The sequence below is a fragment of the Falco biarmicus genome, chromosome 7 (assembly GCF_023638135.1).
Source record: "Falco biarmicus isolate bFalBia1 chromosome 7, bFalBia1.pri, whole genome shotgun sequence".
NCBI classification, from domain to species: Eukaryota; Metazoa; Chordata; class Aves; order Falconiformes; family Falconidae; genus Falco; species Falco biarmicus.
Genome location: NC_079294.1, coordinates 17,483,777 through 17,509,790, shown reverse-complemented (window position 1 = coordinate 17,509,790; position 26,014 = coordinate 17,483,777). Strand labels below are relative to the sequence as shown.

The 26,014-nt window shown below is 38.9% G+C and overlaps 1 protein-coding gene across 9 annotated transcripts in view; it reads left to right on the top strand.

The window, feature by feature from the left end:
* Nucleotides 1-26,014, top strand: part of MEIS2 (Meis homeobox 2) — a 175,164-nt gene that overhangs the window by 11,941 nt on the left and 137,209 nt on the right. For all 9 annotated transcript variants that reach the window (XM_056346530.1, XM_056346527.1, XM_056346529.1 and 6 more), the window contains one exon: nucleotides 4,781-4,895. In XM_056346530.1, the coding sequence (XP_056202505.1) occupies nucleotides 4,781-4,895 (115 nt within the window). The remainder of the gene's footprint in view (nucleotides 1-4,780; nucleotides 4,896-26,014) is intronic.

Sequence of the window (26,014 nt, the reverse complement as noted above, 5' to 3'; positions counted from 1 at the left end):
GTGAGCAGGGTTTGGCTTATGTTTGGGAGGGGGTGGGGGGTGGGAAATGCCATCTGTATCAGTAGTTCAGTTTAGTTTTGTGTTTGCAAAATTAATTTACCAGAGCAACCTCCAGACCTTTGAGTCCAATCATCTTCACAGAGAATGAGCTCTATAGCCATTGTAGTTTCTTTTATGGAAGTAAGTTGTGTTTTATTTGATCCTGCAAGATCAATGATTTTGTCCATTTCCATGTGGTAGAGGTAAGGGCCTGATCCTGTCACAGTTCTATACTTAAAACTTCAGTTAATGTCTGTGAGCCAAATCCTGCTCAGCTTGCTCACATGGGTATCAGCTGGCCTGATTGATTTTACTTCCCAGTTATAAATAAGAAGCAAATTCCTTATGGTTAATTGAGTCTTTAATATCACCATAAAAAGCAGTGTGAGATCAGAATCAGCCCTAGCGGGACTATATACACTCACAAAAAATTAGCCAGACTGCCCAGTGAAAATTCTAGGCATACAAAGTAAGAACTGCAATTTAACAGAAGGTTATCCTATATCAAATTTATCTGTTACAACATCTCTGTTCAAGAAATCCTTGTTAAAACAGTTAAAGACTCTTACAGTTTCCACCAGATTTGCAGCATCAAGAAAAGAGTCACGCATCAGATTTGCTTTGTATACCAGGAGACTCTTGTCCTTTCTGTTGCTCTTTGCTAGATTTAGCAAAATTCAATGGTGGTGCTAAATCAATTTTTTTTTAACTTTCAAGGGAAAAAACACTGGCAAAATTGTGTTTTCTAGGGAAGGCTGTGTGTGTAAATGAGAAACAGTGGATAGCAGCAGAGTGATCTCCTGTGGCCCTGCTAGTACAAGCTTTCCCCATATTGTCTCCTGCTTTTATATTAATTACAACTTGCATTATCAGCTGCGAGTCTGTAGCCCAGCAAATAGAAAATACTGCCCCTGGAGACCTAGCTTCTTGTATCTATTTTCCATCTCCTTCTATTGTGCTCTACTCAGTATTCACTGCTTTTCTCCTGGTAACACTGCTCTTTAACACAATTAGGTAAGAGCAAGAGCAGCACCATATTTGACTCCCAATTATTAAAACTACTGGGGATACATGTGTGCTGTTTACCTTCTATGATATCTGGCATTAGTTTAGGTCATATGTGTGTGAAAATTTTATAGTATGCACATGTACACACACCAGGCAATTGCATTTTTGGCAGACATCATCCACACTCTTCAACGTGTTTCTGCAAAGTGTATTGCTAAACTTGCAAGGAGATATGAGAAGCCATGCTAACAGTTTGTGTATTTTATCTAAAGCTATCTGGTTTTCTGCTTGTTTTGTTTCTTTTTGTTTTTTTACAGAGTGACAGCCTAACAAAAATATCACTGAAATTAATAGAAAAATTACAATTAATGTTAGCAGGCTTTAGACCAGGTATCTGGTCTCTTCAGGTATCTAAACTACACCGATAAAGTGTTTCCAGTGAAGTACACTTAAGGTGTGTCATTTGGTCCTGTTTTTTTTGTGAAGACATACATAAAGTAACTACTTATGATTAGGCATTTGGCCAAGAAGTTTTTCTTGAGGGATGCAAAGTTGGAAACAGACTAGGGGAGAAAAAGAGAAGTTCACTGACACGTACAATGATCTTAGTCCAAAGCAAAAGAATGCTGCCTTTTTATGAGGCTGTAAACTCCACCCTTAAGAGTTATTTGTCATTTTTTATAATATTAAAGCCTAGCTGTTTCCCTCCCTTTCAAATTCTTCCAACATTCTACTGTCGCATCTTGTAAATATCCCATCTTACTATTTCTGTCCTTCAACAAAATTCTGTCGAATTGCTTCCTCAAGAAAACTGTGTCACAAGAAATACATTGAATTCCCAATCAATACAGTCTATTTTTTAAAAACGGGATCTACAAACCGGGGTCAAGACCAACTCAGCCTGATAGAGACAGAAAATGTTTTCAGCTGTGGGATGTCTTATTCAGTGATCCTTTCCAAATCATTATGGTTTTGAAACAGGCCGGTCTAGCTTTTGAAATACTGTATGATAGGTTTTGGATGACATTTGCCTTAAAACATAGCTGAGGTGTTACCAGTTAATTATTGTAATTTTCCTATGTGTGATAAGAAGATCCAACAGCAGCCAGCTTGAGAGCCTGCAGTGCATAAAATTAACATAACTCACTGTGTTCCCTGAAAAGTTTAGCCTAGGTGAACATGTTGCAATTATTACATCTTCTAAAAGAAGGTTCCAGCCTGATGTTGTTGGAGGGCTAAACTCATGCTATGCTATTGTTTCTTTCCTTTTTCATGTATTTCTTCTAGCTCTTTATCTGATTACCATCCGGCAAACAGCTGACGCTAAGAGGCTGCAGAGGGCTGAAGAGCTCCTGTCTGCTGTTTGCCTTCAGCTTGAAGCTATTTGAGTGGCTTCCTAACTCAGAGATAAAAAGAGCAGCTCATAGGCACAACTATGTTTTAATCCAGGCTGTAAAGAATCTTGCTCCGTTTTTGCATTTTATTTCCATCTGAACTTTTTGCTAACCTTATTTTCAACTTTTCTGTGTTTTTTTTTTTTTAAATAACATCTGGGCTGCTTGAACTTTCAAGGCTTCATATCTTTCTTTGTGTGCTTCTTTCCACCTGACTCTGTGAGATGATGGTAAAATATTTTTTTTGATGAAATTTTGGGGGTTTACAGTATTAATAGTGATTTCTAAGACTTAATTAATACAACAACCTCAGTGAATATAAAATACTACTGTTTGTTGAGGTTTTTTTCCTGTCGCAGTTCTGTGTGAGGAAAAGTAGATCAGTTTTCTAGGTTTTGGAAGGGGTGGTGGGTTTATGCTATAAGTGCTGTCACGCTGTCTGTTGCGCTGACAGGTTAGGCGAATTTCAGCTCCTGGCCCATCTTCTGATTTTACTCCCATCTTCCTGACATGGAACTGTGTATATAAGTACACATGTGTGTGTCTGTGTAAGGTGAAGGGGATTTGGATTCTTCTTACCCTTTGGTCACCTAGGGCTTTACTGGGAGCCTGTTGGAGTCATGGGGTCTTCCCTTTGTCTCTGATGTGATCTGGGTTGGGCCCATTAGATTTATGTTGCTGGGTATTGTAGCAAGCCGTTATTTGGCAGTTCTATTTTGTATTGCTATAGAGCATGTGGTACTAATCAGTGCTAGGAGATTACTTTGAGATGTTTCAATATATATTTTGGGACCTGATTCCAATCACACTTACACTGAATTTTACAATGGGTAAATCAGTTGATTTTGTTGAACTTATTCCTACTACACATTGGGGTAGATGAGGTCAGAATCAGTCCTACTCAAATAATTTATCCAAACTTGTCACTTGCTGCTTTCAGGATCTCCTCGTGCTTTAATAGTCCAGTGTTATTTTGCAATGCAGATTTAAAACACAGTCAAACCTAAGAAGGAATAACTTTCTTTTTTTTAGAGGGCATTTTTTGTTTGTTTTGTTGTTGAATTATTATAACGCGCTTGATTTAAGTTGTCACATACAGGTGACAAGTAATGCAGGTCCAGCCCCTGGTCTGATCTGTTTCATGTGTTCTTGCTCTCCTTTTCTGCCAGAGGAAATTCCATCTCTTGCCTGCCTTCATGTGGTGCTGATAAAGCTCTTCCTGTACAGTAGAATTCCTGTTTTCCTTTAAGCAACAGCAGGGTATTGGGAATGATCAGGAAAGGGGAGGAGGATAGGAGGAGAATACACTCAGCAAAGTAGCACTGAACTGTAGCATTAAGTTTTCCTCACTTATCGTTTTAAATAGCAGCCTCTTGCTTCGGGAAAACCGATACTCAATAAATTAGAAAGTGTGCATGAATTGTGTGACTAAAGTACAGTAGTTGAAGTCTTATTTAGCCAAGTTTTGCAAACTTCATATGTCTGTCTTCCGTGTTCCCTTTTGTCATGTTTTATGCATAGTAATGTAGAAAGAATTACATAGAAAAAAACACTATACATGTTATTTTATATAATCACCTGGTAGTTATTCTTGACAAAACCTGTAAGCGCACTGTTAGAGCAATACCTCGAGAAAATCTTCTGAAATGTGTCATATCAAGGTGGTGGTGGGGGGCGAGGAACCATCTTTCCTGGTATGTAGTGTCTTTCAAAGAAAGCTTGCTTTTCCCCTTGCAACTTTGCATTTGCTTCAAGTTTTTCCAGCATTCAAATGGGTGAGAGAAAGGGTAGGGTGTGAGGACATGCTCCTCTCCCATGTGTGTTCTCTTCTACTTCTCAAAACAGTTTCCCTCCTCTTCCTCTCCCCTGCCACCTCTAGTCAGTCTGGGAAAAAAACACATGTCGGGAGATAGTTTGCATATCAGCTATTACGATCCTAATGCAAACACCTAGTGACATAAACTGTGCAGGTTGATGCTGTCCTTACGCCCCCCCTGTATAGCGCACTGAGAAACTTAAATTATTTTTTTTCCTCCCCTGAAGTATTATTCTGCAGTACTATTCAAACAATTAAATCCAGCCAACTCTCTGGAAAGTTTAAAAAGGGGAAAAAAAATCTGTCCTTTATTTTACCAAGTAAATCTTTGTACCTCCTCTGCTTGTCTTTGCTGATGAATTATTACACTGTGCAAACAGTATCGATGTTTGGCACATTTCAAAAATGCTAATGTGTATACTTTTCCCCCCCCTCCTCCCCTCTTCTCCCGGTTTTCTTTCTGTTCTTCATTTGCTATTGGAATGGGAACTGTGGAAAAAATTCCTTGGCACTCTGACACCAGAATCCTTCATCTTGGAGAGACCACGATGATGCAACTTCAACGCACTCGGCAGGCACACCGGGGCCCTCCAGTGGGGGCCATGCTTCCCAGAGCGGAGACAACAGCAGCGAGCAAGGTAAAAGGTCAAACTTTTTCCCTCCGCAAAGTAGGCATGACTAAAATAACTCCAGCTTTTTTTATTATATCAGTACATCTGCCTTAGAGTAAACATGGAGTGGCAGACTTGCAGTATAATCAGCTGTAACTTAGGGAGATGGTATTTCCTTTTTCTAACCCACTTAGCTGCATTTTATTATTATTTCAAAGTGAAATATCTAATCTTCAAACAAGCTTTGTAATAACAATTGATTAGTTCTGCCAATTCCTTTACAAATTTGGTTATCTACAGTTTATTTTTGTGTGGTGTAAGTAAATATAATGACAGGCATACTCTCCAGCTGTGATGCAGTTGTTTGAGCTGGATTATAGACAGAGAATTTAACCTGTAGTTATAGCTGGGGAAGAGAGTCCTTTCTGGAGTTACGAAGCTTCTAAATTATATGAAGTAGAAGAAAAAAACCAGAAAAATGTTTCTTGCAATGTTTGCTTGTACGGACTTGTTTCTGCTTCTGAAAATCTAAATTTGGGATGGTAAATAGAGATAGACGTACCTGAACTGCAAAACCTCTGCAAAACCTTTGCTGGAACTACACAGTGAAGCCTTCTCAAGGGTTCAGGAGGTTTGGTTATTATTTCAGGGTTTTTTTTGTTTTACTTCCTACTGCATTGCACCTTGTGTGTGGTCATCTGTATCCATGCTGAGTGAGTGTCAAAGGCTGTCATTCTGATATGATGGTGTTTTACACTTGCTCATTAGAAGTATAAGTGACTCCAGAAGGTATAAGAATCAAGCCTCCAGTGCTAAGAATTGGGTGAAGATGGTACTGTCATTCTTGAATTTTGACTCAGAATAAATTTAAGATGAAAGTTTAAGGTGGGCTTCCGTTCTCATTTTTCTTTGTAAACTGGGTAAGCCTCCGCTAGTGAGTGAGACCTTACCATTATCACGTCTTATGCTTCCTCCATCTCATGCGTCTGCAGCATTTTGCCACTGTTTCCCCTGCCTGGGGGTTACACAGAGCCAGCTGACAGGTCTGCCATCCAACTAGCCATGCAGGATTCCAGCACTGGAGAGGGGAGCAGCCTTTGGGGCTACAGCTGCCGTGACTAGCCTTGTGCTGCAGGCTGCTTGCCACCATGATATTTGCCACGCTTAGATGGTGGAGCAGAGACAGGAAATCATGTCTCTCACGTGGCCCACTGCTTGGCACGGAGCTAGATCCCCTCGTCTGTCTCACGATCTGGCGTCGTACCCATTGCAATTCTAGGAACTTGCAAAGTTTGTTTCTAGTAGAGTGGTTTGGGTTTGTCTCCTATTTGTATGAATTGTTTATACATTTGTAATCTTATTGCTGATAGAAAGCAGCCATGGCACAGGGTGTGATCCAACTCCAACATGAGTCACACGGGGTTTTTTTTCCTGTGTGGTTGGATTGGAGCTGTAGGAGGCCCAGCATGAACTATTACAGCTTCAGCAGCTAACGAAAGGGAGAGCTTGACTGCTACGCAGCAAATTGGTGTTATGTCTATTAGCTGGCCATGGACTTACTGATGATCAAATGTTTACATTGTGTATTGTGGCTAAGATGCTTGGCATAGCACATGATAACTTGTGTACTTAAAAATGATTCTTCTGAATCATCTGCCACAGTGTTTTCATTCCACCCCTAGGTAAGAAATTTCCTCACACCTGTATCTTCACTCTGTCCCAGCAGCCCCTTAGAAATTAAAATTGTTTCTTCACCAAGCCATGCTTGATATAAAGAAATCCCCTGTATCGACATCCAGGGATCTTCCATTTCACTAGTCTCCGATCCCTGGTCATGTGACTCAGGTTGCTCAAGAAATATTGCTAAGTATAAGAAAAAGTAGGTGATGATAACTATACCGACTTCCTGTTGGAGACTGAGGTTTCTGGTAATATATATGATTTAAACAAACCTGTTACGCTGATTTCTGCAGAAGGGGAACGACTGCTGAAGGACCAAATCAGCCACAAGTGCTGCCCAGTCGAGCAGGATGAAACATCGCTAGTGTGCTTCCCTTTGTGCTCAGCTGGGCCTTTCAAAGGGAAGCAGTTGTCCAGTGGCAAATCAGCATTCCACTCAGCTGCTGGCAGCTGAAAGATGTATGATCCTACAGCACCGGCAAAATTCCCATTGGAGACAGCTTTGGATTGCTCTCCCCCTCTCAACCCTGGGAAAGACTAAAGAGAGGGAGGCCTGTATTGAATTTTCCTTACCCTTCCTTGAGAGAGGCAGAGTTTACTTTATGACTTGTGAACTGGCAGTGAGTCAGTCCCAGGCAATGCCAAGATGGGTAGATGCCCTCTTGAGCTATTCTGGTCCAGTTACCTATTTGGGTCAACTTGGCTTCCCTGCAGTTTTGTCAAGACCTTTCACAAATGCTTCTTCAATTATTCCACCTGCCCCAAAGGTTTCCTTGGGAATGGGAGCTCATTAGAGAGTCTTGGGTGACTTTAGCAACTTATGGTGTTCTGCACTGATGCCTGGTGGCAGCAGAGATTGATTCAAACTACAGTCTGACTTTTCTGGCTCTTGGGAACACTGTTTCAAGGGGTCTCTGCTTTTGCCTTAAGTCTATGATATGCAGCTTGTGATTTTTTTTTAATTTTTTTTTTTTTTTTGCAGGGTGGGGGAGCGGGAGGCAGATGAAAAGGAATTGGGGGAGTGATAACCTTATTTTTGCAGACTTTCTCTGCATGAGATAGATGTATTTATTACGCAGTAGAATCCATCCATAATTCTTAAAGTCAGAACCAAACAAAGGTGTAGTTGTTTTCTCTGTTTATGGAGGACAGTCTGCACGACAGTGCATGACTGCCCTTTGGATGCCAAAGGGTTAAGTTAGTCAATCTGTAGTATTATTAGAAACATGCTGGCATTGAAAGAGTTAAAGAAAGGGCCTTCAGGCAGTAAATGTTGAAAGATTATCCTAATTTTATTAGTGGTGAGTGTCTATGTTGTTCTTAACATGTCACCTCACTTGTTCAACAGAAAACTAAGCTATGCAACATATCGATCATCTAGCAAACTAAAGTACTAGTGACCTGTAATCTTCCAAGCATTTATTGACTTTATCCCAGTTCAGATCCACAAATGCAGATCAATGCCATGTAATACTATTTCAGAATTTAGTAATTATATAGGTGGTCTGATCAACTTTCCCCCTGCCCTGGAAAGAGTTAAATATATCCAATAACAAAAATAAAACACACTAAACATCTTACAAAGGAGAAAAAGAAGAAGCTGATTTAATGGTCTAATGAGGCCATCTTCCAGAGACTTGTTTTGTGTAGGGCTTGCTTTGACCTTTCGCTTTGCTCAGGAGCCCAACGCTTCATTTTTCACATTCTTGCAATTACGTTAACGCTTCAAGCATTTCTGACTCCAAGTCAGCTAGCAACACCAGGCATAACTCAACACTGTGAGTTTTTCTCCTCTCTGTAGATTCATTAACAGGTCACCGGGGTCCCAACTGAAATTTAAAACTGACTGGTTCTGTTGGGTTAGCTGAGTTATAGCAAGGGAGATGGCAGGAAAGGGACTGAAAGAAGGGGAGGGGGGAGAGAAGACCCTGGAGTTTTTGCCAGGGAATATATGTGTAAAAACCCTAAGTGGAAGATTAAAAGGTGTGTGTAGCTTTATCATCCACCCTTTTATTTGGAGGGGAAAAAAACACCTCTGAAAGTCTTCTGGGGTATTGTATTATGTTTTCCTTATTCTTTGTGAAACAAAGTGAAAACGGCCACTGCCTTTACACACAAGGCTAAATGACATCTAGAATTCAGCATCAGTTTGTACCACAGTGATGGATATGGTGCTTCCAGACTTTAATTCCTATTTAATCTCTTTATGGGATATTTCAAATAATGAATATGGCAGATTATGCATGAAAAGTGGGAAATAAATCTTTTTAAGGTTTAAAAACATGTGGTCTACAGGAAAGCACCAGGGAATAGTTTCGGTTTCATATTTTATGATACCAGGATTGTATACCTGATTTGTCATATTCTTAGTTCAGTTGCTCAACAGGCCTGATCCAGCCAAGTCAGATGGAGGCTGTGTTTCTTCAGGACCTTTCAGGAAGTTCAGCATCTTCTTAGGATTAGGCCTGGGGTGATAAACTTGACCGTAAGTGAGAAGCCAGAGACAAGCAACTTCTAGGTTACACAGCAGGAAAAATACAAATGGGCATTACATCCACTTTGCTTTACCCATGTGAGTAGTTCATCGCTGTGTGGTTTTTTTGGTTTGGTGGTTTTTTATGATGGAGCTGCTTGTGCTGAATGAAGAAGATCTACCCCTTTATAAATAACATCTGAGGCTACTCTCTAGGGCAATATCTTAAAGTAGTTTTGAAACATTTTTGTGACAGCTTGATGTTTGTCCCACAAATTTGTCCTCGATAGCTTTCTGTGGCAAAGACTCATCATCTGGTTTGGAGCAAAGTCAACTAAGATATCAGCTGAAATTATGTGTTTGTTCCAGGTTACGTCTCTGGATTGATGCATGCTGGAAAAATTAGATAGTATATTTCTTATTCATTATATACCATCTTGTAATAATGATGGCATACAAATCAAATTTGTTTGCAAAACTAGCTGATAATGCCCAAAGGCCTGTCCTAGTTGTCAAAGCTCTACTGAAAATAGATAAAGCTTTGAACCAAACTCCAATAGTGAGAAAAAGGAGAGGGATATGTTGCTGTTAATACAAAAAATAACACATTAATGCAATGTCTTTGGAAGCTTAATATCCAAAAGATAATGCTACAACTTCTTTTCCTTAGTTCTGTATTTATAGGTAAGCCTGCTGAGGCTAGTATGCATATTCATCATAAGGATTCAGAATGCGTTTTTATTCCTTTGTATTTGTACCTATAAAGCTATAGGGTATGGTTTTATTGGAAGAGAGCTGTCTTTTGTAAGAGAGGAAATTCCTAATAGAAGGGCTCAAACATCCAGACTGTGAAAAATCAAACTTGCTAATAAATAATGCTTCACTGGAGATGCATTATTTCAGAAGGCACAGCTCTCATAAAGGTGAACTGTATGAAGTATGAAAAACTTAAAGAACAATGACTTTTTTCAGCTGAGGAAGATACAGGAAGAGAGTAGCCCTTATTAATTCATCTTTTCCTTTCAAGTTTGAGGGGCCCGTCCTTGTGTTGATATGTATGAGTAATTCCCATTAATGGTGATGGGAGTTACGCATGTGCACTGACAGAAGAATAGACCCCTTAGTGTTCAAAGCACATGAAATTTACATTTTTTCCATTGCTGTAATTGAGATGTTGACAAATTGGAGAATATTGATGAGCCTTTGTTTTAAGTATTTCTTGCCAAGTTTGCTTTATTTTTTCATGGTTTGAACAATAGTGTGGGTTCAGCAGCAATGAATAATAAGGGTAGAGTAAAGATAACTTTGTATTTCAATATTTTGATGTGCCAATATGAAATAAATTGTCTTAGGCAAATGGAATATGCTGTTTTAATCATTAGCTATGCATGAAAGAAAAATTGATGTTGACATCTTTGCTGTAAAATCGTTGTAATGGGGCCTTCCTTACAATTCATTTTTGTAAAATTCATTTTGTACATTTTGCAGCAATTGAACAATCCCTGCACTGTGAATAGGCAGAATTCCCAGAAATACTGAGACAGTTGGCCCAGTAACTGCTGAGCTCACACTGCACACCACATGCACATTAACCATAATGATGCCAGAACCAGCTTAGCTAAATATAGTCACATTTTAGAATCCTCCCGTCCTTTCTTTTCTCTCTGTCTCTTGCATGAACAAATACATCTCTTTTGCAGTTTTTGTTTGATTGCTGGAGTCAGTGAACAGTTATGTCCCTACCCACTATTCAATAAGTAGCATTAAAATTTCATACTGAATCTTCATTTCACTATACAGTTTTCTAATAATCAGGCTGGTGGCAACTGCAGAGTCCTCACATTTTATTAAATCAAAGTGTGTGTCTGCGTGTGTTAAAATATTATACTTGTATTTTATGTTCTCACCTCATTCTTAGCTTTCAGTCCACATAGGTTTTTATATTTAGATATAGATAAAAATCTATATATGCATTAGAAAACACTTACTTCCATATTTGAAGTGTGTTGTGCTGGGGTTTCAAATGCTGCCTAGGAAAACTCTGTCAATGGAATGTTTTCATAGTGGCAGTAATCTCTTTAAAATAACCCTAAATACAATATGACAGATGCCATCTGGAATAATCTTTTGCTAGTTGCTTTCAACTTTTATTTTTTCCTACAGCTAAGTTCATCTAAAACTGGTCACTTACTGTTATGGTGAACATAGTGAACTCTTTCCTCCCTTTTGTAAGTGAACATTCAGAGAAAATAACTAAACCATTTTACTTAAGAGATTGTTACTGTTGAGAGGTTTGCCTCTGACTTCATGTTTCTGGGTGTTTTTAAATATATATATGCATGTATGTGTGTATATATATATTTGTTTATATATTTGTATGTTTGAATTTCAAATGAAAAAGGTAGGATTCCCCCTTAGGCCATTCTTTCCATCTCAGATCTTACTCAGCCTAACCCAATTTGCCTCCAAATGCGAGATTAACATCCCATTTTGCTAAATTATAATTGTATGTTTGTTACAATATTAATGGTTTCATAATGCAACAGATTCAAACATACAGTAGCGAGTGCTTAAACGTCTTCCTGTGTTGTTAGAGACTGACTAATTTCTTCCTATATATGCCAACTTATTTGAAAGATCTAGTGTTGGAATCTCTGGATTTTTTTTTTAACTTAGTCGTGTAAAGGGATGTCTCCTGATGCCTGTTAGAGTTTAATTTAGAGTAGTAATTAAACTTGAATACTGCCTCATAAACAAAAGATAAACAATAAACCAGCCACGTTCCCTGCTGTTTCATAGCTTTCTTTCCCAGATGTTTTAGCCTGATAATTTTTACATAGTGAACTACCTAGCATGGAGTGCTATGGACAGAGGTCAAAGCCTGGTTCTTTGTAATGGGTTTTACAAAACTTTTTGTTAATGAAATACTACAGAATTTTCCTTTGTGTAGCTGGTAAAATTGTCAGATACTGAAGGACACTCATTAATTGACTTTTTAATTCTCTCCCTCTTGTTTAACAAGACAGCACTAATTAAAAAAAAAAACAAACAACAAAAAACAACAAACCCACAAACTTTCTTTTAACTGCTGATGACCAAGGAAGGTCGCTATTTCTGAATGTTAGGGTTCTGGGGTGGTACATTAGAATCTTCTATGTCATCCTTAAAAAAATAAATAAAATAAATGCCCTTGCAGGAGCTGCTTTCTTCATGTTGATCTTAAGCAACTAAGGAAATGTTCACAGTGGAAGGCTTTTACTTTTCCAAACCGCTCCTGTGGCTGCTGGGGCTCGTGTGTCCATCTCTGGACCGCTCCTCTGTCAGCCATGATCTTTCTAATTGCCAGGTACTCGTAGGCCGTTCAGCTGCAGAAGCCATGTTATTTTCACTGGGTGGGGTAATTACTGAAAGCTGAGAATAGCTGCACTGAAGACACAGGGATACTTTCATGATCCCATTAGCATAAGAGAGGGTAAATTATTCATGCCAAGTGAGGATTCTATGGGGAAAAGTATAGTTAATGCACATAGTTTTTAAATGTATCCCTTTCTGCTCTGAGACTAAATTCTTGTTGGATTCAGTTCTCAGACATTTACGGGAAAGCTCTAGTGGCATGTTAGACGCAGTTCATCTCTCTCTGTTTGCAGCGCTCTCAATAGAGACCATCTGGCAAAGATCCAAAAGGTGATTAAACAAAATGATCAGCTCTTGTTGCTGTGTTACATGTCCAATACTCTGGATTAAAAAACATGAACCACAACAGTCAGCTAACATCATTTTTTTTTTTTCCCCTTCCCTCTTTCCCCTTCCCCTGTAAGAATTCAGATGGTCTGCAAATGTCTATGCCATCTTTGTGTCCTTATGGCCCATAATCATGAACAGGTTGTGCAAATGGCTCTTTCTGTAACACGGTCTGTTCCAGCAGCATAGAAACATTTCATATTAATTGGGTCAGTCTAATGTTCATAATGACATGGGGAAAAATTACCCAAATGTGTTCTTATAGTAAACACTTAAAATGTGCCTTTCTCCTATTAGAAAGTGAAATTTGACATCAGGCTCATGTGACTGATTTATTTTTTAAGACGGAGGAAAATCAAAGCATGACATTGTCATCTGCTGAAAATAGTTTAAAGCCCCTTCTAACCAAACAAAAAAATAAAAAGGGGGGGGGGGGGGGCGGGGGGAATGAGCTGTGGTTTAACACCACAATCAGGGATGAATTTACAGTGCTATTCAGAAGAGTACTCCCTTATCATAAACAAGCTGATAATCACACTGAATCTAACTCCCAATTAGCTCTTTCTTTGCTCACAGTGATCAGCATACATGTCCTCCTTAAGCCGTGATATGTTGCTGTTGAGTCAGACAGAACATTTGTATACCTTATGTCATATTCAGAATTTAAGGATTAACACTATATATTTACCAGAAAACCCAGCTAATCAGCAAGGTAATTTTTCAAACCAATCACTCCAATGCCTGAGTTAAGGTAAAAATGCCAAGACTGTGAATAGGGGACATATGTATCTTATCTTTTTGGGGTTGCACCAAATGCCAAGTACTAGCATAAATTCAACAGAAACCAGACATTGTTGGAAAGTAATTAAAGAAATATTGAAATTAAAACCACCATATGAGTGAAATATTTGTAGGCCCACTTTGTTGCATGCATAACAATTTGCATGGAATTGAACAGTGTTTCTTTCTCTTTTACTTCTTGAGTTTTACTTTGTTGAATGTGACAGAGGAATCACCACTCTGTATTCAGCCATAGGATCAGAGGGATTTTCTTCATGCTGAGGATGTTTACAGTCCAAAATCAGTAGGTTTACTTAGAGGAGAAATTTATTAAAAAAGAAAAGGAGAGTGAGAGAAAATTTAAAGCCTCCAAACCTATGCCAAGAAAAATCAAATTCCACTTTTGAGAGCTTAAAAGATGCACTGAGGCTGTTGTTTCTCCTTACTGTGCGAGGTTGTTGTGGTTTAACCCCAGCTGGCCACTAAGCCCCACACAGCTGCTCGCTCTCCACTCCCTGCTGGTGGGATGCGGGAGAGAATCTGGAGAGTGAAAGTGAGAAAACTTGTGGGTTGAGATAAAGACCATTTAATAGGTAAAGCAAAAGCCTCACACCCAAGCACAGCAAACCAAGGAATTCACTCACCACTTCCCATCGCAGGCAGGTGCTCAGCCAACCCCAGGAAAGCCGGGCTCCATCACACATAATGGTTACTTGGGCAGACAAACACCATCACTCTGAATGTCTCACTTTCCTTCTTCTTTCCCCGGCTTCCTGTGCTGAGCGTGACATCACATGGCCTGGGATACCCCTCTGGTCAGTTGGGGCCAGCTGTCCCGGCTGTGCCCCCTCCCAGCTCCTTGTGCCCCCCCAGCCCCTCACTGGTGCAGTGGGGTGAGGAGCAGAAGAGCCCCTGGCTCTGTGTGAGCGCTGCTCAGCAATATCAAAAACATCCCTGTGTTATCAATGCTGTTTCCAGCACAAATGCAAAACACAGCCCCATACTAGCTGCTGTGAAGAAAATTAACTGTAGCCCAGCCCAAACCAGCACAAGGGTAAAAGCAGTAGGTAAGAGGCACCTAGGTGCCCAGGGAGGGGAGGCCAGGCTTCCCCTAGCATCGCTTCGGCCTGGCAGATGAAAGGGACCCACATAGCCTTGGGGGGCTTAAGGCTATTACAGGGCAAGTCATGCTCTGTTATCATGCTGATTTCCAATTGATTTTTGGCTGTACAGTACTTGTTGTAGGCCCTCTAGAGCATCAAACACTGCATTATGGCACTACACATTGTAATACACAGGCCTTTTGTCTTACTGTCTTTACCCTGCCTGAGAAGAGGAGTGCTAACCACTCCATGGCTGCTCCAGCTTCCCAGCAGCCGTTAGATCTGGGGAAGCAGGACAGGTGAAGGAAATCTGATGGCCATTGGCTCTTAACGTGGTTTGATGCATGTTTCTAGTTCTGAATTTTCAAACCAATCTGATTTTAAATTACTGTAAAACATTGCTTTTCATTTATAAAATTACTTCTAAGTAACTGATTGCAGGGTACTAATAAACCCAGGTCTGGTGTCTAAATAATACTTTCTCAAACTTGTATGATTTATTTAAGCTAACTGGTACTAGAGGTTGTTAAAATTTGAACTGAGGTTGCAGGAAGCTTTTTATAGGTTGAAGTGAGCAATTTCTCCTATTTTCTATCTTCTCCTTTCTTCACTGAAACTATTCTATCACTCAGGTAGGTTTTTCATTCCCTAAAAACCAAGCCATCTACATATAAGTCTTGATAAACTGAGGATTTTTAAAATCAAATGAGTGTCTATATATTTAGGATATTATCTTCAAATAAATGTTTACCATTTTAACCAGTGGTTTCCACTGGCTTGCGTCTGTTGCAGTCCATGCAGTAAACGGTGTAAATGAAATGTTTTAAAATGTTTTCCAGAAGAAAAATGTACATGTGAAAAGAGATGTAGAAACTCAGTCTTGCAACTTTCTGGTGTTATGGGAACTATAAGAAAGTGGTATAGTGATAAGGATAGTGTGATACCAGTGACAGCCACCTTAACTACCCTGCTAGCTGCAGGCATGATCCAAATAAAAGTATGGTCAGTGGGAAGACATCTGTTATTTTGGTGGCCTGCTGGTAGCTCCTCAGTTTGTTGCCATGAGGTAAGGGTATGGCTGTTTACCCAGGAGCAGCTAGCTGCAGAGCTGAATCCAGTAGGACCTTGTGTTACATGCCCTCTCTGATGTGTGTTCTTCCCCATCTGTACAATGGGCACAAGGGTACTTAGATGTTGCATGGATGTTATGAAATGATCACCTGTTGTCAGTGCACTGCTCTGATATTCCAGGAATGCAGAAAATTCAAGTGCGTTCTTGTATTGGCCTCCCTGAATGTCATAAAAGAAGCACTGGATATACTGCATTTGTAAATTGTATTGCTTGCTTTAACACTTCCTCTTTTTTTAACAAAGGCGAAAAAAGGTGAACAAAATAGCTTTAACCTTTAACTTTGTATGGTTTTTAGTTAATAAGGCTTATGAAGTGAGCAATAAAAGATGACATGGATCACATCACCAGTTCTTTAGTGATATTTGTATAAAGGTGAGAAGTCTAAAGTGATGTTTCCAACGTTAAAAAGTTGTTGAACCACTATATATGTGTATTCCTTGTTTAATGGGGGTTTTGTTTTATTTTTTTTTCTCTTTCCCTGAACAAGCATAGTAAATGTAGGGCAAGTAAAACTTGATTCTGTGTTCATATTTAGGTTTTAGGGATCCAAGGGTAATGTCGGCTTAGAACAAGACAGTGCAATACATTGTCTTTTTTTTTTCTCCTTTAGGATTTCCTTAGTACTCTAAAGCTATAGAATAGGTTGTGATATGTAGTAGCCTTGCACATCAGTAGCTCTGTCTTTTAAACAGAGGCATTGATTTTTCTCATCCTGGCATGAGAAGATCTAGCGTACCCCCTGCTCTGTTGCCTAAGAGTTTTCAGCATGTAAGCAGGCAATGGTGGCTAAGAATGAAAGCTCTGGGCATCAGAACTGGCAGCAGTATTATGAATAGTCTGCTTCATATTCAGAGTTTTTTTGTTAACTATGAAATACAGCAAATCCATCTTTTTTGGGGGGGTGGGAGAATTTTGTGTAACTATTTTACTGTTGTTTATTACTGCTTTTAGTCTTAATAAACATCCCAATCTAGATTTAGTAACTTGGGTTTCTACAGAACTTAGAATAACACTTTAAAATGCACCAACTAGGTGTCTTGATCATGAAACTCGTGAAAGATCTGTCTTTTGTTTATGAGTCAGTGGTGGATTGTCCAGAGAAGGTTTGAAGGAAAGGGGTGGGAATCAGTTAAAAGAAGTTTTTCATTCTCAGAGGAGTGACAAGGAAGACACCTTGCACATAAGATCCTGATCCTTCTTGCATGGAATGAGTAGCAATAACAGGGGCACTGCTGCTTTCAGATGTGCAAAGTCTGGGTCAAACACATCCAAATAAATGAAAGCAAAGCATGATTCTCTTATCTTAAGAATCAAACACACACATACACACCCCCATTTTTTTGGTGACAATTCCCACAGAAACAATTGACGTTAAGACACATAAGATCTACAAAAAGACAGCCATAAAGGTCTTCCTAACATTTCTGAACAAAATTTCATCATGCCTTACATTTTATAGGACAAATAATAATAAACACCAGCTTTTTTTACTTGCATAGGCAAGTTTTGAGTATTTTTTTCCTCTAGTGGTTTTTAAATGTTAAGGTAAGCTTCAGAGAAAAATAAATTTGTGCTTTCAGTTTGGTTTATTTCTTGAAATACTAGCACTTTTTCAGATCTGTTGGACAGAACAGACTTTTGCGGTATACTCAAAACTAACTTTAAGGAATTTGCTGCTGTTTGATTGTAGTCAATATAGTAATTCACCTTGTGTGCAGGTATGGGTGGAGTTGGAGGAAGTAAATGATTCTTCATTTTCTGCTGTTACATATGGGTGGCTTGTAAGTGGCAGCCCCCAACCCTGGCTGTGTTTGGGTTATTTGTGAGGCTGTCTTTACCCCAGGATAAGGAGTGAAGACAGGGAAATCATCTGGTGGCAGAGTTGGCACAAAGGCCCGTGTGCTCCTGTTCCTACCTACAGTTGGAGTAGTGAGTAGAGAGCAAGACAAAGTGGTTTCCTCCTGCTCCACTGACTTCCCAGCTGCTCTGAGTCCAAAGTCCATTGCTAACTCCAGATGCTCAAACTTGCATTGAGTGCTGTCTAAGCTGCCAGCTGCATAACTTGTGGAAAGAGCTCAGATTATTTTATGGATGGTTACCTTTGTACACCCTTGGCACTATACATTCCTCATGCACAAGCAAAGACTGGGGTCTTCTACTTTCTTGTGTAAACAGAGCATTTGCTGTAACTGACAAGGATTGGTGGAGCAGCCATGAAAGAGAGAGGAGAATTCAACAAATTCTCTGTTAAGATGTGATTTGTACCATGAAATTTTTTGACAACCCCAGCATTTAATTCTGAAATAAGAGTGCTCTTTTCCTTATAATCTTGCATTATGCCCACCAGCTTATTGTGGCTACACTTTTTTTAAGCAATTGCATTTGTTTAAACTTTCCTTGGGCCTCTCCACATGCAGCTCTAAGTTGGCCATACCTAGATTTAAGGCAGCCCCTCTTTGCAGAGAGTCCAGCAGAAGTGAATATGACAAATACATGCATATAATTTTATTGCAGGACTTGGTGCTAAGGTCTTAAATAATTTACGAGCGTAAAATTAGGAAATTCGCATGAACTCCCTGTCTAATTTTACACTCCTGCCTAAAGAGGATGGAACATTGCTTAAATAGCACAAATCAGATTTTTTCAGCTTGGAGCTTCCTTTCTAATTCCTCCCACCTCAGCTTTACCACTTACTAACGGTTGTCTATTTTGTAGGACTCCTGACCCCATACATCTGTTAAAGGGGACAGTTCAGGATGAACACAGCCTCCTACTCAGTAGGACTGCAGTGTTCTCTTAGCTCCTACTAGATGCTTGAACAAGCAGAGGGCTTAAGTGAAATCCTTTAGCTGAGCCAAAATCTGTTCTTATTTAGGGACTAATCCAAAGCCTGTTAAATCAACAGAAAGACTTCGGTTGACTTCAGTGAGCTCTGGATCAGGCCCTTCCTTGCTAATACATCTGAAATCAATGGAACTACATTGGGCTTCTGCCAGGAAAAAAAAGGGAGAGGGACTGTCCTTCTGCTTTATTTATTTGTACAGTACCTAACACACTGAGGTTCTGGTGCTCAAACAGTAGTCTCAAGTGCTTCATTGAGACAACAATAATTTTGACTTCCTGACATTACCTGGTGTTCACAGACTCCCATTCAGCTGGGTACATAATTCAGATGTTTAAAACAACCATGTATGCTGTGCATCCACTTCATGACCAAGCATTATCTTGGTCTTCTGATGTTTTACATGAAGAAATTTCTCGTGAAAAGTAAAAAGGGAGGGATTTTATATTAGTAAAAAAAAAAAATCATATTTCTGTGCTATCAAATTGTAAAGAAAGCTGTTTTGAATGAAAAAATACTCAGTCCATAGAACACATAAAACCTAATGAGTGTAACTTTTACTGTCAGTTCACTGCCTTCAGAAAATTATTAAAGCCCGATGTCTTCTCTACAGTCAAAAGGCTGTCACCTTTTTATTATTTCTTCATTACTGCCTTTTATTTTTATTTCTCAGTGTTAAACTGAAGCCCAAATTATAATTTGCTACTTATTAAAGTTTCTAATATAATGATCAGCATATGGAAATGGCAAATATTTTTAGGCAAAAAATGGCAAAGGGTTAAAAGATCTTACATGTACCTCAGCATAGTTCTTCTGTTTTCAGAAGTGCCTACGATAACCAAAGCAGGACCTCAGTCTGGCAAAGACAAATATACATATAACTCTGTATATTGCAAGTGCCGTTACTAAAATAATGAGGCCCACAGTAGCGTTAATGTTACCACCTCAGCCTTTGTAAGAGTCGTTTTCAACTGACATTTTCATTCTAGTCCTAAACTACAAATATTTTCCTCAAAAAGAAAGCTAGTAGGTATTGTTTGTTTTAACATTAGACTTTGATTAGATTTCATGTGCCTCTGAGGCCATGCACTTAAGATTAATTTTGTGTATTCAGATACTTAATATATTTTGTGCAAAACATCTATCACCATGTGGAGTTGTATTTGAGTAAGAAAAAAATCCTAGTTCATAGATTTTTTTTTGGTGGTAAATTTAGACCTGTCTTTCCAGATGAGAAGCATTAGTCTTAATTAACGCTTTGTTTTAATAGTCTTATTTTTCTTCAACAGTTTTATCCATTTTGTGTAGAACAGTAAATTCCATAAGCTTAAAGTATTACAAAATTAAATTTTGATTTAGATGTTACCAAAATGCTTAATGCATATAGATGCCTTTCATTTTAGGGAAACAGGGATAGACTGATTTGTGCTAGCATCTCAGCTGACTGACAGTTTGGGGTTTTCTGTCCTTTTCATGAGCAAGGATTTAAAAAGAGAAAAATTACTGCAATGCTCATACTTCAGACCAAGGGAGAAGTAACAATGCAGTTTTCCAGTTAAAAAACACATAACAAAGACTATCTCATTAGTGTTGAACATTTGATAGATTTTGATTGCTTATAGGTTTTACTGCTTTCTTCCAGTTTTAAAGGACCATATCTGAACTTCCCTAAAGTTCAAAAACTTACTTTAGGGGCTTGAGTTAGACGTAGCTGATAGCTAACCAATGTGTAAGTGCCTGTTTTCTTCTTTCTGGTTTTTGGTTTTTTTGTGTGTCTCGGAATAATGAAATTCATCTTACCTTATCCATTTCCAGAAAATCTTCTGTAATGCATATCTGCAATGATAGATGAAACACTTTCATTTAGCTGCAGATTGGTTATCCTAATTATTTCCTTGAGTTAGATCTTATTAACGATTCATATTCCCAACTTTAAGCATAGTTTGGCATAAATTTATGTCTATGAGCAAGGTTTTATGAAAGAAGGGTTTTCTTGATTTTTTTTTAAAGATCTTTCATTCATTCTATTAATCTCTAACTCAGGCTCAGCTACAGATTTGCCCCTTTTTTGTTGTTTTGTTTTCTCTTCTGAATATAAATTTGGGTAGGAATATGTTTCATATAGTCAGGCCTTTCTAATCTGGTAATTCATCAGTGACATTCAGGGTTTGGTTTCAAACCCCTCTCTGCTTTCTTGTAAACTAATCCTACAGTCCTTGGACCACCAAAGAGAATGTCATTTTAGCTAGAAGTCCACACTGTCAGAATTCAGGTTTACTGTATGCCAATTAACCCTCCTTTAAGCTCTTCCAAACGGCTATCAATCTGGTTTGTTTAAAAGAAATAAGCTGTCCTTTTATTTTAGAACTAGTAAAGAATTTTACATCTTTCCAAAGCAATTTTCTGCATTCTTACTGACTTCATTGATGTGAATGTAAAGTACACAATAGGTCAAATTCTGACTTCAGTGGGAGTTGATGGGAGCACAATCTGTATATTTGAAAGCAGAATTGGTTAAATCTTGGTGTGCCTATGCAGCAAAAAAAATCTTATCTTTATATAATTTGTCTTCATATAATCAGAGAATATAGATTTGAGTTTGTTTCTTATGTTATTTTCTATGACTGCCTTACATGAGCTCAGAGGAGCTGCTTATGTTCTTAGCAGGGGTGTGTGTGTATATAGGTTTTTTTCCTTGTTTATTCACATATAAACATTTTACATGCTTCCTTAGAGAATTTCCTTGTAAGGTTCAGTTCTTAAGAGACTGAGAACTTGTCTAGCACGTAATTTGTAAACTATGCAAAGAGCACCCTCCAGCTGAGGCAAACCCTAGAAGAATTCACTTGGACCCGCTTTGCTTGCCACTGTTAGTACTCTTGGATGGAAGGGTCCCAGTTCAAACTGTGGTTGTAATGAGCGGGATACACCCATGCATGGACAGATGTCCAGTGCAGGATCCATGTATTGGTCTTCTATTCCAGTCTTGCTTCAAACAGATGTTTGTTATAGCATGATTTGTTTTATTTTGGATCATTTTGCTTCTGAACACAAAAAACACCCACTGCTCTCATGCCTTCTCCATGCTCATTAGCTGTTCTTGAGTTGTCTGTCTTACTTCATGGGAACTTCTATGTACAAAATGAGATTATTGCATCCAAAAGAAAATGGAGAATGTCAGTTATGCAGTGGGCAGGAATGTTGCTGTTAAATTCAGGTGAAACTGTAGATTTTTTTGTGTACTTCAGCTTAAAACTGCGTAAGTTATATCTCACACTTTCAGAAGAAAGGCTTCATTTACACCAGGCTTCTTATGCTTTAAATAACTGATTAGGTAGCCTTGATCTACTCAAACATTACTTTCTTATAACAGTCCTTTAAAAAACTTGTTAGGAACTTCTTACCTTATTTTAAAACTGCTATAGGTGGGAAACATTGACATTGAAAAACTATTTTTTTCGGGTAGTTTAGGCCTTTAACATAGCATTAGAATATTTCCTTCTGTAAATCATCTCTCACATATTAAAAAGCAACTGTCAGTTGGTTTCCTTCCTGTCTTGTATGTGTTTGAGGTTATAACAATAGAAGTCCTAAGCTTAGCTTCCCCCCACCCCCCCACCCCCCCTTTTTTTTTTTACTTTAATTTGATGACTTTGGGGGGGTGGTCTTTCTCTTAGTTACATTAAGTATCCATGAAAGTAGGGGTTTTATGGTGATGGCTTTTTTTTTTTTTTTAATAGTATGGCAGAGGATAGTTCGACATAAACCCTTTAAAAGTAGGTATTGTAAAATGTAGGACATGCACAAAGGTTTGTCAGGTTTTGCTTGAATCAGCCCACATCTATTATAAGAAATGGTAGATCTGCAGACAGGCTATGGCTTTTGTCATGTCCAGGGGAATCCACTGAATCTTGGCCTTCATTTAGGATTCCCTCCTGATGAGCAAATTCCCATGACCGCTTTTGAAGCTTTAAAAGCTTTGGTTTTGTTTTAAAAGGCCTCTGAGCATAGGCAATGTTTTCATAAGCATTTAGAAACAAAAAACTGAGCTTTTAAACCTTCAAACATCGCTGCGGGGATTCACTCCACTTCTCAGCAGACCAAGTCTGAGATAACACCTGCAAGAAGTGTGTATCTGTGAGTGTGGATTTTGTGAAAATTGTGATGCACCATCTCAACTGACCCACGAATGTGACAGCAGCATGTCTGTGTCTGTGTAAATCTTATTGTTATGTTTTGCTGCTACTCATTTTTAAGAACGAGCTATTATTTTTGTTCTGTGGAATGACTGAAATGTGGAATCCAATTTTGGATTTAGATTGTTTCCATTTCTTCTCCCTGTACATCCTCTGATGCAAATGCTAACAAATGGTCTTCAGAAGAACAGACTGAGTGAAAGTCCCTGGTTATGTTTCCTTATCTGAAGGGTATTTGTTTTTTTTCCTTCAGCCTTACTTACGTCTTCTGCAGGTAAACATCAGTTGCACAATAAAAGGTAGTTTTCTGCAAGTAGATGGGTCATACCATATGTAAACCCAGGTCTGCGATTAGTAGATGAGAAATAATGTACAATGGAAATGAGTGGACAAATCATCAGACTAGTGATATTTCAGAAATACTCATTCGCACTCCTTTTCAGCTCCATCTCTTTGCATCTGAAGTGAAATGTTGACATGTTTCAGGGGCAAAGGAGAGGGTATTTTCAGAATTAAGGACAGACGCTAAATAAATATATTAAAGGTGCTTTTCTCCTGTCCTGTTCTCAAAACACCTGTTCAAACAAATAAGCACATATTTTGGGATTGATGATACTAACTGGCATACTTGGCACCAAATAACCTGCTGAAACTAAAATGTTGATGCAGAACATGTGCTTAACTTAACAGTCCATAACCCTGTTTTCAGAACACTGAAATACCTACCCTGAGGAAAGCTCATAAAACAAAGGTCTTTAAAGTTCATAGATTAGACCAATGAAGCTGACGCTGTTTTTAAGAATGTGTATCTTCATTGACTCCTATTAATTCAAGATGGCCAAGTGTATGAAATATGAGACTTGAAAGCACTGAACATTTTATTTTTTTTTAAAGTGTCCTTTCCATAGGTTCAGTGGCTAAAGGAATGAGCAGAAAAGGGACGCTTGAAGAGGCAAACATTCTGCATTTGGGAGGACTACATATTGCAGGCAGATCTGAAAGAATCCCTTGCTTGATTTCTAAGGGTATTTAATTGAGCTTTTTACAACATACAATGTTTAATTCTTCTAGAAGTTCCCATGCCCTGAAGAGTCTATTGCTTGGGATTAGGTTGAGTAATTTGGCATATCTCTAATTGTGTTTCCCTATGTGTAACATTCCAGCTACGTCTGTCTTACTTTACGGTTAAATATATAATTTATAAATAGATAACAATCCTGATAAGCTTGTTTGGATCCATTCTAGAACAAAATTACTTGTTTTGAATTGTGTGTGATAGCTTCAAGCTACTTTAGAGTAACTGTCCTCAACAAAGAAGAAATCTTTGTTACACTGTTCATCTGGAGGCACAGGAAACTAAAAATCTGAGCTACTGTAGCAACTAGGACCTGTTATTTCTGAAGTGCTTCTCAAGAAATAAACTTTCTGCACCAGGCAAACGTGAATTCACGACAAATATGTGAACACACAATTTTCCTTTTTGCACTTGTCAGTACAGGGTGCATGTTTGTTTGTTACTTTTAAATGGAAGAAATTAGAGTAGGCTATATTAAGCTGAACAGAATTTTCTTAATTGAATTCTTATGGCTGTGTAACTTTTCTGACAAAAAAGCTTACTATCTTCCATTTCACCAAATGTATTGTTTTTTTGCCTCCAAACTATAAGCTTTACTGTTAGACATTTTGGGATATGGCGGTTTTATTTCTCTTTTTTTTGGAATAAACCAGAAGTATCTTCTTGTGCTGAATAGCCTGACAGAAAAGGAAAATAGAATACTTTAGCTATGAATTGGTGAAAGGGGGTCGGACTGTTTTTTTCCCTTAGTGTTCCTTTTCCTTTTTTTTTTTTTTTTTTAAATAACTGAACAAAACTCGGGGGGAAAAAACAAGTTGTCCTTAACAAGGAAATTATTTAGAAGTGCAATGTGTTTACGTATCTGGATGAGAACAGTGCATTGTTAGCAGTGACTGCATGAATCGCATGACCCAACCTTTTGACAACTGAGTGTCTGCTGGAGACATCTGTGAAGGGTGACCTTTCGCCCTAAGGAAGAATGCTGTGAAGGTGGGGAATGCCGTTATCTGTCCTGGCCCACCACGCACTGAGGCTGCCCACCGTCGTCCTTGCACCCGCGTGGTTACGTAGCTCTTCAAATACAAATCGGATCAGCCAAAACCGAGTAGATTCTCCTGAAGAAATATTGAAAGCCAACTTGCTTTTGCCTTGTGGGAAGGCAGAGGTTAAGTCAGGGGCCTCGGACAGTATGAAATTAGAATGAGACCCTTAGCCTTTAAGTAGTCTTCCTAACTAATAAGTCACCTGAAGAAGGATTGCTAGTACCTGATGTGCCTGCCGCTGCCTCAGATCCTTTACTTCAGTGGATACTTGTTACCAGTGTTGTGGAAACCAGTATATACAGGACGCTACCCTTCAGACACAGAGGTTCAAGTTATAAATTGTAGTGTGCAGACACAGAAGGCATCATCTGTTTCTTTTTCAGGTGGTAGGGAAGGGAAGGAGGAGGAGAAGGGCTGGGGTAGATTGGGGAAGAAATAATGATAATCAACTGCTGGGAATGCTTTCAGACCAATATATTTCTGATTTTCATAGAAGAGAAAATCCATTGTGCTGGCTGTAATCTGAGAAAGTTTCTGTTATCATGCCCTTTTTAATTCACAAGCCTGGATTTCCTGGTACAGGTGACTCTGGGAAATGCAGCCCCGTGTTAGTGATTGCTGCTGCTTGTAACACACTGCAATATTTGCAGTGGTCATTCACGGACAGGCACCATCTGACTGTTAGCCAACAAGGACCCACGTCCCACTTGTTGCAGCTGAAGTGGTGATTTCTTGTCTCAAGTGGCTGTAGTGTTTTAGGTGTGTGGTTTAGGCTTGTTGGTTTTGTTTTTTGTGGTTATTTTTTTTTTCTTAAGTAAAACCCAGATAATATAAGGATCTTTGGCTGCTAAAAACAAAGCAGCAAATATTCTATCCCAAAGGTGGAGCAGTCTTGAAGAAAACAGGTTACTCCCCCCACCCCCAGCAACACTCTTTAGTCCCACAGAACGACTGCATGCTTCAGCACAGATTTCTCTGCTAGTTGGATCCCAGGAGGCCTTATTGAGTGCAGCGCTGCTCAGGGAGTTGCAGCTGTATAAAGTGGGGGGGGGGGGGGGAGGGAGGGGGGGAAGTAGTTTGT